This window comes from Salvelinus namaycush, chromosome 1 (assembly GCF_016432855.1).
Source record: "Salvelinus namaycush isolate Seneca chromosome 1, SaNama_1.0, whole genome shotgun sequence".
NCBI lineage: Eukaryota > Metazoa > Chordata > Actinopteri > Salmoniformes > Salmonidae > Salvelinus > Salvelinus namaycush.
This window is the reverse complement of record NC_052307.1, coordinates 33633193-33648231: the sequence shown is the minus strand read 5'-3', so window position 1 is coordinate 33648231 and position 15039 is coordinate 33633193. Positions and strand designations below refer to the sequence as shown.

General features: G+C 42.9%; 1 protein-coding gene across 1 annotated transcript; it reads right to left on the bottom strand.

The window, feature by feature from the left end:
* Positions 1-325: 325 nt before the first annotated feature.
* LOC120037309 (cell division cycle-associated protein 2-like) lies at positions 326-13217 on the bottom strand. The gene is made up of 14 exons (XM_038983501.1): positions 13075-13217; positions 12498-12732; positions 12133-12263; positions 11687-11852; positions 11222-11421; positions 10770-10988; positions 10383-10500; positions 5643-5962; positions 5317-5368; positions 5147-5218; positions 4871-4959; positions 4502-4579; positions 3893-4055; positions 326-1785 (listed from the first exon to the last, which is right to left on the bottom strand). The coding sequence occupies exons 2-14, from the start codon at positions 12670-12672 to the stop codon at positions 674-676; spliced, it is 2895 nt and encodes a 964-aa protein (XP_038839429.1). The 5' UTR covers positions 12673-12732; positions 13075-13217; the 3' UTR covers positions 326-673.
* Between the last annotated feature and the right edge of the window lie 1822 nt (positions 13218-15039).

The following is a 15039-nucleotide window of genomic DNA, read 5'->3' as shown; positions in this document are numbered from 1 at the left end:
GGTTCATGAAACCAGCTACAGATCAGTAGTCTGATCTATTGTACGAAATAACCATCATTGTTTTTAATAGAACATATAGTTATCACAGGAGGCTGCTGAGGCGAGGAAAGCTCATAAAATGTCTGTAACGGAGCAAATGGAATGGCATCAAACTCATGAAAACCATGTTTGATACCATTCCACCATTTACCTCCAGCCATTACCACGAGCCCGTCCTCCCCAATTAAGTTGCCACCAACTTCCTATGATATAGTGTATATTTTAAACTTTAGGCATGTTTTTATCAATGTGTATTTCAAGAGGCCTGTACAATGTTAAGACGATGAATGGTTTAGAAGATAACCATTTTATTTAATGGATACAGGAGGTAAACATAAAAAAAAATGACTAAGTAACTGCCAGACAGCTCAATCACATTAAAGGAAGACCTTATTCTATTTACACAACTTGTTACCGACTAAAAACAAAAAGATTTATAAAACTACCAACAATCAATTAACTCAGAGAACCACATCCCATTTAGCTTCTCTAAAAGTATCAAAAAGGCAGGTGTGTATCAAATGCTACCCTATTCAATATAATATGTACTACATAGTGAATAGGGCACCATTTCAGACACAACCAGTGTCCAGTAGCCGACAGCGTGAGCAGCTCAACGGTCCATGTGGTCCACTTACTCCAGGGGAGGGGGCAGTAGAGCCTGGATTGAGCTGCGGCGGCCCCTGGTCTTCCTGCGGATAGCACTGATGGATTCTGGGGAGGTTTGAGGCAGCCAGGCCAGGCCTGAGCCGCTGGCCTTAAGGGTGCTGCTCTGGCTCTGGTTCCTCAGGCTGCGGCGGACAGACCGATGCCCCCTGCTGGGAAGAGCCCGCAGCACATCATCGATGCTGAACTCTTCCTTTGCCCAGGGGGGAAGGAGGGAGTCTCGGAAGGAGGCCTGTTCTGTAATGCTACCCTGCTCCATCTCTGACCTGTGGCTGTCATTCTCCACATCCTGGCCGCTCTCCTCCACTGCCTCTGGACCGCTTGATTGGGGTGCCTGCGCCTCCTCCCTCTCCTCTACGACTGATCTGGCGTATATAAAGCTCCTTCTACCCCTGGAGCGGCCTGGGCCCCGAGCTTCTCCTCTCTGCTTGCCTTTGTCTGGTCTCTGTTCTACATGGCTCACTGCCTCCTGCTCTAATGAAGCCACTGTGGCACTAACCTCATATGTAGGAGGGCAGGGTGTAGTGTCTGCCCTAACTGTACTTTCCCCACTCCTACCTGCATCTGGTAGTGTGCAAGTGCATTGATCTGTATCTACAGGGTCTGAGGCACACTGAGCATTAGGTTCACCCTCTCGGTCACCAGGTACAGTGTGCTTGGCTGGGCTGGACTCTGAAACCTCTGCCTGGCTTGTTTCTGTTGGGTCTTGCTCAGCATCAGTGTTCTCTACCTGCTCTTCACTGAGACAGTCATCAACAGGAACACTCACCTTCCTGCCTTTTCCTCTACCTCCTCTAATAACACTTGGTTCTTTCTGCTCTTTGGTTCTGAAGGTATTTGTTGGACCTGACCGTCGTCTCCCGGCCCGTGCTGCTCTCCCAGTCCCAGAGCGGCCTGTGGTAAAGCCTACAGGGGCTTCTGAAGGCCCAACAGAGGGCTCTGCAGCTGGGATGGTGTCTTCTGGTGAGACCCCACCGGCCGCGGGGCACAGGCGGCTTTGCCACAGGGCTGCAGCCATGACCACTCCAGTGATTGGGTCGCTGTTAATGACATCTTCCAATAGGCCGGAGTCTCCTTTGGCTGTGGAGGGAGGACACACAGCATGGATTACTTAAGCAATAAGGCCCGAGGGTGTGGTATATGGCCAATATACCACGGCAAAGAGCTGTTCTTCGGCACGACGCAAAGTGGAGTGCCTGGATACAGCCCTTAGTCGTGGTATATTGGCCATATATCACAAATCCCCGAGATGCCTTATTGCTATTATTAACTGGTTACCAACATAATTAGAGCAGTAAAAATAAATTTATGTTTTGTCATAACCATGGTATACGGTATACCACAGCTTTCAGTCAATCAGCATTTAGGGCTTGAACCACCCAGTTTATAACACTGTCTAGACTACAGGTACTACTACAACAGACAGTTGAATGGCTGTACTTGGACATGCTCCGAGTCAGATTGAATGGCCTACGTGAGAACGTTTACACAATACACAGTAGCAGCATTCTATTATTGACTGTACTTAGTACTGTATTTCAAGTGTCAGTCAGTGAGAGTGGAGCGGTGTATCGTCAGTGTCTTCATGAGTGAGTGTGGGTATAGGTATTAGAGGTCGACTGATTAATTGGCATGGGCGATTAAATTAGGGCCGGTTTCAAGTCCTCATAACAATCGGTAATCGGTAATTTTTGGACGCCGATTATATTGCACTCCACGAGGAGACTGCGTGGCAGGCTGACCACCTGTTACGCGAGTGCAGAAAGGAGCCAAGTTGCTAGCTAGCATTAAACTCATCTTATAAAAACAATCAATCTAGTTAACTACACATGGTTGATGATATTACTAGTTTAACTAGCTTGTCCTGCGTTGCATATAATCAATGCGGTGCCTGGTAGTTTATCATCGAATCACAGCCCACTTCGCCAAACAGGTGATGATTTAATAAGAGCATTCGCGAAAAAAGCACCGTCGTTGCACCAACGTACCTAACCATATCAATGCCTTTCTTAAAATCAACACACGAGTATACATTAAAAAAAAAAAAAAATGTTTTAAACCTGCATATTTAGTTAAAAGAAATTCATGTTAGCAGGCAATATTATTGTGTGGCACTTCTCTTGCGTTCAGTGCAAGCAGAGTCAGGGTATATGCAGCAGTTTGGGCCGCCTGGCTCGTTGCGAACTGTGTGAAGACCATTTCTTCCTAACTAAGACCGTAATTAATTTGCCAGAATTTTACATAATTATGACATAACATGGAAGGTTGTGCAATGTAACAGCAATTTTTAGACTTGCCACCCGTTTAATAAAATACGGAACGGTTCCGTATTTCACTGAAAGAATAAATGTTTGGATTTCGAAATGATAGTTCATTAATATCAAATCAAATCCGGAAACTAAGGCTCGTATTTCTGTGCGTTTACTATATTATAATTAAGTCTATGATTTGATAGAGCAGTCTGAGCGGTGGTAGGCAGCAGCAGGCTCGTAAGCATTCATTCAAACAGCACTTTCCTGCATTATCCAGCAGCTCTTCACTGTGCTTCAAGCACTGCGCTGTTTATGACTTCAAGCCTATCAACAACTTAGGCTGGCAATACCTATAGTGTCTATAAGAACATCCAATAGTCAAAGGTATATGAAATACAAATGGTTTAGAGAGAAATGGTCCTATAATAACTACAACCTAAAACTTCTTAACTGGGAATATTGAAGACTCATGTTAAAATGAACCAGCAGCTTTCATATGTTCTCATGTTCTGAGCAAGGAACTTAAAACGTTAGCTTTTTATCATGGCACTTATTGCACTTTTACTTTCTTCTCCAACACTTTGTTTTTGCATTATTGAAACCAAATTGAACATGTTTCATTATTTGAGACTAAATTGATTTTTATAAATCAAATAAAAGTCTTCATTCAGTATTGTTGTAATTGTCATCATTACAAAAAATATAGATACATATATAAATAAAAATCGGACGATTAATCGGTATCGGCTTTTTTGGTCCTCCAATAAAATCGGCGTTAAAATCATAATCGGTCGACCTCTAGTAGGTATACAGTGAAATCAGCAGAGTGGAAACCTTGCTCTCACCAATCCAATCATATTTGATCAATGATTAGTTCAAGGAAGGAATGTTTCTTCCTGGGTAATCAAAACAGAGCCTAACAGCGGCGTGCTTACCTGTGTGTCTGCAGGTGTGGGGGTGTTGAGGGGTGGGGGAGCAGCTGAGGGAGGACAGGTTCTCCGTGATTGGGCTGAGGTTGGGGTTTTTGGATGCGTAGGCTCTCTTCCCGTACAGAGAGTGATTTACCGCCTTCTTCCCAAAGCCACGCTTTGCTAGGTTCTGGAGAAACACAAACAAACTGAACACCCAAGCTGGTTTGCCCCAGCCTTACAACCGTGCACCTCTTCTCGTTTATGTTTTGATGTTGTTTTACTGGCACCTCTGAGGGATACAGTTATTACATCAATCACAGTAGACTTCCTTCTTTGGTCCCTTGAAAACGCTCATTCCTTTCATGTTCAGAACTACAGTAAATCCCACAAGTACTCAAAACACCACCTTCTAAATATAGTTTGGTTCTTGCTCAAAATTTGAATCACCTAAATCCCTTGAGCGCGAGGAAGGCAGATTGACTGTGGCTAAATAAAAGGAAGTTAGAACGAGGAAAGTAGCTCGGTGTATGTAATACCTCCCCGAGGCTTAGCTCACTGTACTATCCACAGCCTCAGCGCGTAATATCATAAGTCGCTAGAGAAAGTAAAGTGATGAGCAGAGCCCAGACGGACCTTCATCCTCCCACAGGCAGACTTGGCAGCCGTACGCGTCGACCTCTTCTTCACAGGCTTACTTTCCTCCTCTGGTTGCTGAAAGAGCAGAGAAAATTTAGTGGTATAGAGAGAGAGAGAGAGAGAGAGAGAGAGAGAGAGAAATATAGAGGTAGAGAGGGAGAAATAGGTAGTGAGAGACAGGTGGCATTAGGATAGGATCTATTTCGTTATACCCACAAGATCTTACATTGAGATTAACCCCAAATCATCAGATGAAGATAATATTAAAACTATGGTAACATTAATCCAGAGATAATCTTCTCATTGGTGTGTAAGTGGAGGGAATGAGGATATCCTGTTCTGTGAATGAGTGGTGTGTTAAATGACCTTTCTATTTCTGCTGCGAGAGCGGGCTGTGGCAGGGGCGTCTGGTTCTGGTTCACGGTCCAGGGCAGCGTCAGGCACCGGGGCAGCATCTACAGCAAACACCTCAGTTTTAGACTCTCATTTGACACTCACTGGCACCACTGTAAATCAATGACTTGAGGCTGAGGAGGAGAGGTGCTGTTACTTAAGGAGAGAGAGAGGGTGTGGAGAGAGGGTGGGGGCGGATGGAATATAAGCCGTCTGAAGTGGGAGTCAACTGAAGTGACTCTCTCTCACCTGGCAGTGCCTCACAAACGGAGTCCTCCTTTTGGAAAGCGGAGTTCAAATCCAGAGGTTGAGTTTCCAGCTCTGTAAATATGTACAGCAGGTAACAATGTTACATTTTACACAGTGCTTGACTAGAAATATAACATCCTCTCAGCCATGATCACTGTTCAACAACCAACCTGCATTGTTCAAGGAACTGTCAACATCATCTTCCATTGAAGGGAAAGTGATCTGAGGACAGAGAATTACTGCATTATTTCCATGGTGAAAAACAACCCACATGCTGGATTACCAAGAACAACAATTCAATGATTGTCCGTTCCCATTAGGGAACACTGTAGCTAAATGTTTTGGCAACGTAAAACAAGAGTTCCTTATTGGACGATCAGGTAGTCCCTTCCTGTTTCAGTACATTTTCTTCTGTTTGGTGCCTAATGAATACAACCCTTACTTCATAATTTTTGCGACAGGTCAATCAATCAATGTGTTAGTGAGTGACTTGTACCTTTCCCTGAGTGTCAGCGCTCTTCTGTTCCCCACAGCAGGGCCCACTAGTGAGGGGTGGGGATGCTCCAGTCAGAGAGGGGCTGCTGAAGTCTGGCTGGGCCAGGTTTAAAGGGGTCCTCTGGGGAGTCTTCAGCAGTGACCTCAGCTGGGACACCCCGGCAGATGTTGGGACCCTGCCCGGGGTGCCCCCCTTCCGTAGAGGGGTGCTGGGGGGCAGCTTCTTGTCAAAGAGCTCGGGGGGCAGCAGGATCCCGAAACGCACCTGCTTCTTCCTCTTCACAGTTGAGGTAACGTTACCACCAGAGGAATCAGCTTCATCTAAAAGGAAAAATACATATTTATCATCACTTGACCCTACTCAAAACAGCTCTATTCAAACAACTGCTTCTCTTACAGAAAAATGTGGTTCCATTTCAGTCGGTCGTTCGGTATGACATTCACCTGAACTAAAAATACGCCAATGAAATGCAGAGCCCACCCTCGGAAGCGCCGCCTCCCTGGCTTTAACACCTGGGCTCGGATTCACTTCCTCAATTCAGCTCAACTGAAGGAGAATTTGTGAAACAATTTCCAAGCACAAAGACTAGTGGATTCGGCTCCAACTTAGGTGTCTATCTGTGGAGAAAGTACTCATCCCCCTAGACGTTGCTAGTTGAGTCTTGGTGTTTGCTAAAGGCTAACTACTTTCTGCTCTGCTTGTGTAGCTCCAAGTCTTATATGCCATTTAGCAGACGCTTTTATCCAAAGAAACTTAGTCATGAGTGCATACATTTTACATATGGGTGGTCCCGGGAATTGAAGCCACTATCCTGGCATTACAAGCTCCATGTTCTACCAACTGAGCCAAATAGGACCATGCTTCCTTTATGGGAAGAAATGTGGAATGCTTCTTATTTGTGTTTGCTAAAAGCCTACCACTTTGGTTTTGAACCACCACCCATACTCTAGTCCAGGGCATATGGTTTTACAATGAAAATTAGAGATAGTCCTGTTTGCCCGAGGTGGAAACACGCTCAAGCAGGGCCAGCTCCAGGCATAAGCGACATAAGCAGTCACTTAGAGCCACTGCCCCAAAACATTTGACAGTGTCTTGAGAAAGTATTTATACCCCTAGACTTATTACACGCTGTTGGACAGATTTCAAGATGGATTCAAATGTAGAATTCTCACCCATCTACACACAAATACCCCATAATGACAAAGTGATTTATTAATTGAAAATGAAATACAGAAATTTCTCATTTACATACATATACACACCGCTGAGTCAATACATGTTAGAATCACATTTGGCAATGATTACAGCGTTCTGGGTAAGTTTAAGAGTTTTGCACACGTGGACTATACAATATATATTCAGGCAAATTAGTTGATAATTTCTCAAAAACCATTTTCAAGTCTTGACATAGATTTCCAAGCATATTACAGTAAAAACATACTTTGCCACTCAGGAACATTCACTGTCTTCTTGGTAAGAAACTGCAGTGTACTCAGTAATCTGTTGTATTGGATTTGCCCCGAACATAACACTTTGTAATCATGACAAAAAGGTAATTCCTTTGCAATTTTTTTTGCAGTTTTACTTTAGTGCCTTGTTGCAAACAGCATGCGTGTTTTGGAATATTTGTATTTTTTACAGGCTTCCTTTTCACTCTGTCAGTTATGTTAGTATTGTGGAGTAACTACAATGTTGTTGAGCCATCCTCAGTTGTCTCCTATCACAGCCATTAAATTGTGCAACTGTTTTAAAGTCACCATTGGCCTCATGGTGAAATCCCTGAGCGGTTTCCTTCCTCTCCGGCAACCGAGTTAGGAAGGATGCCTGTATCTTTGTAGTGACTGGGAGTATTGATACAGCATCCAAAGCGTAATGACTTCACCATGCTCAAAGGCACATTCAATGTCTGCTGCTTTATTTATTTTTACCCATCTACCAATAGGCGCCATTCTTTGCAAGGCATTGGAAAACCTCCCTGATCTGTGTGGTTGAATTTCACTGCTCAACTGAGAGACCGTACAGATGTGTGTTGGGCAATCATTCAAAACACTATTATTGCAGACAGAGTCCATGCAACTTATTATGGGAGTTGTTCCTGAATTTATTTAGGCTTGCCATAACAAAAAGGGGTTGAGTACTTATTTACTCAAGACATTTCAGCTTCTTTGTAATTAATTTGTACAAATTTTGGAAAACATAATTCCACTTTGACATTATGGGGTATTGTGTGTAGACCAATGAAAGTCAAGGGGTGTGAATACTTTGAAGACACAGTCTACAGACTAAACAAAAATAAATGCAACAATTTCAAAATAATTTCAGTTCATATAAAAGGAAATCAGTCAATTGCAATAAATTCATTAGGCCCTAATCTATGGATTTCATATGACTGGGAATACTGATATGCATCGATTGGTCACAGATATGCATAAAAAAAGTAGGGGTGTGGATCAGAAAACCAGTCAGCATCTGGTGAGATCACCATTTGCCTCATGCAGAGTGACATCTCCTTCACATTGAGTTAATGAGGCTGTTGATTGTGGCCTGTGGAATGTTGTCCCACTTGTCAGTGGCTGTGCGAAGTTGCTGGATATTGGCGGGAACAGGAACACGTTGTCGTACACGACGATCCAGAGCATCCCAAACATGCTCAATGGGTGACATGTAGTGGAAGCTGCGGATCTCATCACGGTACCTCTGTGCATTCAAATTGCCATTGATAAAATGCAATTGTGTTCATTGTTCGTAGCTTATCTATCCCCATATCATAACCCCACCGTGGGGCACGGTTCAGAATGTTGACGTCACCAAACCACTCGCCCACACGACACGGTCTGCCATCTGCCTGGTAAAATTGAAACCGGGATTCATCCCTGAAGAGGACACATCGCCATCGTGCTAGTGGCCAACGAAGGAGAGCATTTGCCCATTGATGATGTCGGGTACGACGCCAAACTGCAGTCAGGACGACGAGCACGTAGATGAGCTTCCCTGAGACGTTTATTTGGTTGTGCAAACCCAGTTTCATCAGCTGTCTGGGTGACTGGTCTCAGACGATCCCGCAGGTGAAGAAGCCGGATGTGGAGGTCCTGGGCTGGCATGGTTACACGTGGTTGTGAGGCTGGTTGAACATACCGCAAAATTCTCTAAAAACGACAGTTGAGGCAGCTTATGGTGGAAAAATTAACATTAAATTCTTGGGCAACAGCTCTGATGGACATTCCTGCAGTCGTCTCCTTGAAAACCTGGAACATCTGTGGCATTGTGTTGTGTGACAAAACTGCACATTTGAGTGGCCTTTTTTTGTCCCCAGTACAAGGTGCCTGTGTAATGATCATGCTGTTTAATCAGCTTCTTGATATACCACACCTGTCAGGTGGATGAATTATCTTGGCGAAAGAGAAATGCTCATTAAGATGAATGTAAACAAATTTGTGCACAATATTTCTGGGATCTTTTAATTTCAGCTCATGAAACCAACACTTTACATGTTGCGTTTATGTATGTATGCATGTATGTATGTATGTATGTATATACACACACAGTACCAGTCTGTATCACAACCGGCCGTGATTGGGAGTCCCATAGGGCGGCGCACAATTGGACCAGCGTCGTCCGGGTTTGGCCGTCATTTGTAAATAAGAATTTGTTCTTAGCCGACTTGCCTAGTTAAATAAAAAATAAATACCAGTCAACAGTTTGGACACACCTACTTATTCAAGAGTTTATTTGTACTATTTTCTACATTGTAGAATAGTGAAGACATCAAAACTATGAAATAACACATAAGGAAATGTTTATTTGAGTTGTTCTTGCATAATATGGACTTGGTCTTTTACCAAATAGGGCTATCACCCCTACCTTGTCACAACACAACTGATTGGCTCAAACGCATTAATAAGCAAAGACATTCCACAAATTAACTAAGACGCACCTGTTAATTTAAATGCACGCCAGGTGATTACCTCATGAAGCTGGTTGAGAGAATGCCAAGTGTGCAAAGCTGTCATCAAGGCAAAGGGTGGCTACTTTGAAGAAACTCAAATATAAAATATATTTTGATTTGTTGAACATTTTTTGGGTTACTACATGATTCCATGTGTTATTTCATAGTTTGTCTTCACTATTATTCTACAATGTAGAAAATAGTAAAGATAAATAAAAACCCTTGAATGAATGAAAGTCCAAACATTTGACTGGTACTGTATACTGGTTATTTTATTTTCACGACTGTATTCATCCATAAATCGTCGGTTACTTATATTATCACCATGATACGTGGGTGCCGTTAAGATATGAATTGAGAATATCACAATTCCAAAGTATTGTGATTTGATACTGGGATTTTATTGCGATGCCATATTCCAAACATATTGCTTACCATATGTCTGCTGCAGAGGGACAAGAGAACGTGAGAAAACTAGTTTAGATCAGTCATGGAAATAAAAGTGCTGAAAAACTAATTAGCTCTCGATTTAAAAAGATGGAGAACAAGCTATGAAGGGAAAATACTGGAGTTTTGGTGCAGGTACAGCCAACTAGCGCAAATTATATATACACACACAGCGATAGCCAAAACGATATATCGTCAAAAATAATATACCGAAATGCAACCGTATCGAGCACCCCCATCACTAGGTTATACGATTATATAATTGCCATGCCAGGCCTATCTGTACTATGCTAAGCTTGCACTGGGCTTCAAAGCACAGAGAGGAGAGCAGCATATAGTGCATTTACCTGTGGGGTTCATCTCCAGAAGAGATGGAATGGCAAACAGCGGGGACAGAGTTGTCCTGTCTGGTCCTGAATGCACAACCAGAGGTTGGCTGGGGCTGTGGACTTCAAAGGAGCACTCCTGTTGAGTGAGAGGGAACCAAACTGAATTTTTGAGAGCCAGGCAGGAACATGGGGTGAGAATAGCAGTCGTGTGCTCTGCAGAGCTGTGAGGACTTCACAGACAGAAGAGGAGGCTGGGGTGTTGGGTTGGGTCCCAAACACTTTATATAGTTCACTACTTTTGACCAGGGACCGAGCCCTGGTCAAAAGTAGTGCACTATATAGGGAATAAGGTGCCAGTTGGGACACATGTTTGGTGTGTGTAGATAAAGCCTGGTGGCATCTTACCTGGTCCTGCTCCTCCTTGGTGGGAGTACAAATCTGCTTTAGAGGAGAGGACTGGGGCTCACCCCGTGTGACCTGGGACACAGCATTAGTATGCAGGGCTGGTGGCAGGGACACACTGGCGCGTTCTAGCTCACCAGAGAGCTCAGTGTCATTCTGGGGCTGTGCGCCAGGTGTTACAGTGAGAGCTGGATGATGGTCCTTGTTCTGGACAACAGCAACCTGGGGTAGGGGGTCATGGTGGGTTTAGTGGACATCAGAACATTGTGGCCACAGTAGAATAGTTAATAGTAAAATACATTTAGTTTAAATAAGCACTTTTCAATATTTCTTACCAGTTGAACAACGTGTACAAGCCAAAGTCGCAAAAAACATCAACAGATGCTGAATGGTTGGCCAAGTTATATTTGTCATTCAACAGACAGAAGTGCTTGGTGAGTGTGTGGTGAGGTTACCTCATTGTTTTGTTGCTGCTTCAGTATGGTGCCGGTGCGTTTGAGGACAGGAGTGTTGGCCTCACCAATTTCCTCCACACAGCTCCCCTGGGGGACTGCTGTGCAGCGCCTCTTACTGGGTGGTGGAGTTAGAAAGGGAGGCTGGCTCACTGGGGTCTTGTTCTCCTTCCCACCACTGCCATCATCACAGCTCCACCCATCTGAGAGTTAAGACAACACCCATAAACAACCACAGCCCAGAATAGAAAACCCTTATTGAAGACACTAAAAAGGGCAATCTGTAGTATCTGGATGTTTCTCCATTCCCTCAAAGTAGTATACAAAATATATCAAAACTTTAACATGGCTTTCAAATTCTAACTAGTTGACACTGAAATAGCATACTCAGACAAAGCACCAATTTCAGTTCATGTAATAATAACTGATTAATAAATGATTTAGCCTTTGTCACTGAATCAGACTAACCACCAGACAGAAAATCTCTTGTCTTGATGCATCCCCCGGTGTGATTGCCCTGTTGTGGCACCGTTTCATTCTCATTCTCCTCCACAGCCATTATGCTCTGGAAAACAGCCATCTTCTGCTTTAGAGTAGAGGGGAATCTGGGAGAGAAGGATCTGGCTTGGGTAGGCTATGAAGAGAAAGACATGGTAAACACACCGTTTCCAATTCATTGTTTCTAATTCTTGGTTTCAAACCAAGCTGTTTGACAAATTACAGAGACAATTGTAGCAAGAGAGACAGCTTATAGGCCTATTTCATAAATTGAATTGACTCTGGCTAGGAGCATTGCTAGCTCCAACTCAGATTAACACAAGCAGTCCCAGAGCAACTTGTATCTGCAGTGCACTACCTACAGTATTTTTATTGCACAATCTTTGAGTATGATCATGCATGAGCAAACATCTCACCTGTGTGGTTGTGGGGGGAGTTTTCATCCTCTGTTGGGCTATGTAGCGGATAAGGGAGTTGGTCTCCGGTGAACCCCGTACACCAACATTGGACCGCCGCTTAACCTTCAGCTGAGCCAGGCGAGATTTTTCTGCAGAAAGACAATAGATGCACCATTTATTGGGACATTCTTAGTTCAGAAAAACTAAGATTTCATTGCATCTCTTGACAAAGCACTGTGTAGACCTATAACATAACGTCACATTGCCATGGAAATGTGTGTTTCCGTTTACAATAATGAGTTGATTAGATACAGCGTAACGTCAGAGAGAGCAGTGGACCCAGTGGAATGATAAGCAGCTAACTTCTTCAATGTCTGAATTACCTTTGATGTTAGAAGATGGCGTGAAGCTCTGAGGGGATATATCCAGTTGGGAGGATGTGAGCTGGGATAATTCCAAAGGTGTTGTGATGTTGCTCAGAGGAGGACAAGACGCCTCCAGTTCATTCAAGGTTTCAGTTCCCTCAACGTTGTCCATTTTCAGCTCTGAACTGGCCATGATCTAACTTACCTAGCGACAACAGAAAGGATTCCAAGCGACTTCAGTGGGGTCTTTCACCTGAATTAGAGATCACCCAACTGCTGTTAACAGTCGATCAATAACGCATTCAAGGAAGGCAAGGCTGACAAAACAAGCAACGACTGATGATCACACACTAAAACATGTGGTTTATTATGCGACAGGCATTTGTGGCTTGCACGTTGACACTATGCATCAAACAAACACATTAAAAACATCTTACAAAGCCACTTACAACTTTTATAAACAAACTCTGAAGTTAGCTACAAGTTCATATTTAACTGTTTGCTACGTTACAAACTGGCTAACGTTAGCTTGTTGGCCAGTTAACGTCGTTAGCTAACACTAGCTAGAGTTAACACTCAATCGACAGCATCTTACCTTAATAAGAATGTTTTTTAGAAACGCTACAATATCCACCCTTATGAATCCAACTAGACTTAGCTAAACATACCAGCTAAATGACTACAAGAAAAAAACGTTTTCCAGCTAGCTAACATGCTTGATAGCTAGTCCATACTAGTGTAATTTTCAAATTTCGCACCACTCACAGTAGCTGTGGCACGAAGATCCTTCCGCGACCTAAACAAATGTTGGTTAACGTTAAAATGTCCAACGAAATCATTACATGTATGTTAAACAAACTCAAACCCAAATTCAAAAACATTTTCGTTAAAACTTGTCAAAATACGGATATAAATCGATAGTTATGGACATTTGGGCACTATTTCGCATGTCTTCAAAACGACCTAGTTGCATACGAACTGGCCAATAAATGTGAAAGCATATGTCACGTGTCTCTAGAATATCCAATGAATCACATCTGTTTTAGTGCTCCAAAATTAGTTCCTACGCTAGCGAAGAGGAAGAGGCGAGCAGAACATTATTTTCCATTTAAATGGTCTTTGTAGATAATATTTTTCCTTGCGCACTGGTGTAGGAACAGCTCATCCATTCCCAAGTTTCCAAACTTCTTCCCAAAAACAAATCAAAGCTCTTCTTTGTGTTAAAACTTTGTCTCACATTGCCTATACATTTTGTAAGATTAATTGGACCCTCTGGTAGTAGTCCGCCAGACGGCCTTTGGGATATTCTGGTAGGCACCTACTCGGTCTCTGCTGCTGCTACTCATACAAATACAGTTTTTCCCCCTCGTTGACAATTCACATGATAATTGCCAACATCCAATCTGTCAGACAGACAGGTTGCAGTCACCTCACAAGCATCTTTATTTACCTCCAAACAGGGAGGGGAGAGTTTGTGTGTCTACACTCTTAGAAAAAAAGGTGCTATCTAGAACCTAAAATTGTTCTTTGGTTGTCCCCATGGTGTAGCTTTGTAGTATTAGTCTGAATGCAAGACCAAGGATGTTGATGCAGGGTTGAAGAAAATCTCTTCAGACAAAACAATGTAGGCCTACTGTGTCCTTCCTCTCATTACTATCTGTCCCCAGTGGTGGAAAAAGTACCCAACTGTCATACTTGAGTAAAAGTAAAGATACCTAATAGAAAATGACTCAAGTAAAAGTAAAAGTCACCTAGTAAAATTCTACTTGAGTAAAAGTCTAAAAGTATTTGGTTTAAAATTTACTTCAGTATCAAAACTAAATGTAATTGATAAAATATACTTAAGTATCAAAGGTAAAAGTATAAATAATTTCAAATTCCTTATATTAAGCAAACCAGACGGCACCATTTTCTTGTTTTTAAAATTTACGGAAAGCCAGGGGCACACTCCAACATTCAGATATCCTTTACAAACAAATTCCGTGTTTAGTGACGCCAGATCAGAAGCAGTAGGGATGACCAGGGATGTTCGGTTGCTGCATGAATTTGATTATTTTCCTGTCCTGCTAAGCATTCAAAATGTAACAAGTCTTTTTGGGTGTCAAGGAAAATGTATGGAGTAAAAAGTACAATATTTTCACAAGGAACGTAGTGAAGTAAAATGAATCAAAAATATGAATAGTAAAGTAAAGTACAGATACCCCGAAAACTACTTAAGTAGTACTTTAAAGTATTTTTAGTTAGGTACTTTCCACTTTCTGTCCCTCTGACGCTCCCTATACAGTATACCCACGGTCCACCTTCTTCCTATTCCTCCTTCTCTCTCTCTCTCTGTTGCCTGTGTGTGTGTGTGTGTGTGTGTGTGTGTGTGTGTGTGTGTGTGTGTGTGTGTGTGTGTGTGTGTGTGTGTGTGTGTGTGTGTGCGCATTTGAGTATGATGAGATGACATAGCCATGGTTGGTGACCTATAAAGAGGGGATTAAAGCAGTTCTCTGTGACCCAGCTGTGTACACCGTGACGTCACACTCCCACCCCTCCCCACAGCTGGGTCCGTCTGTCT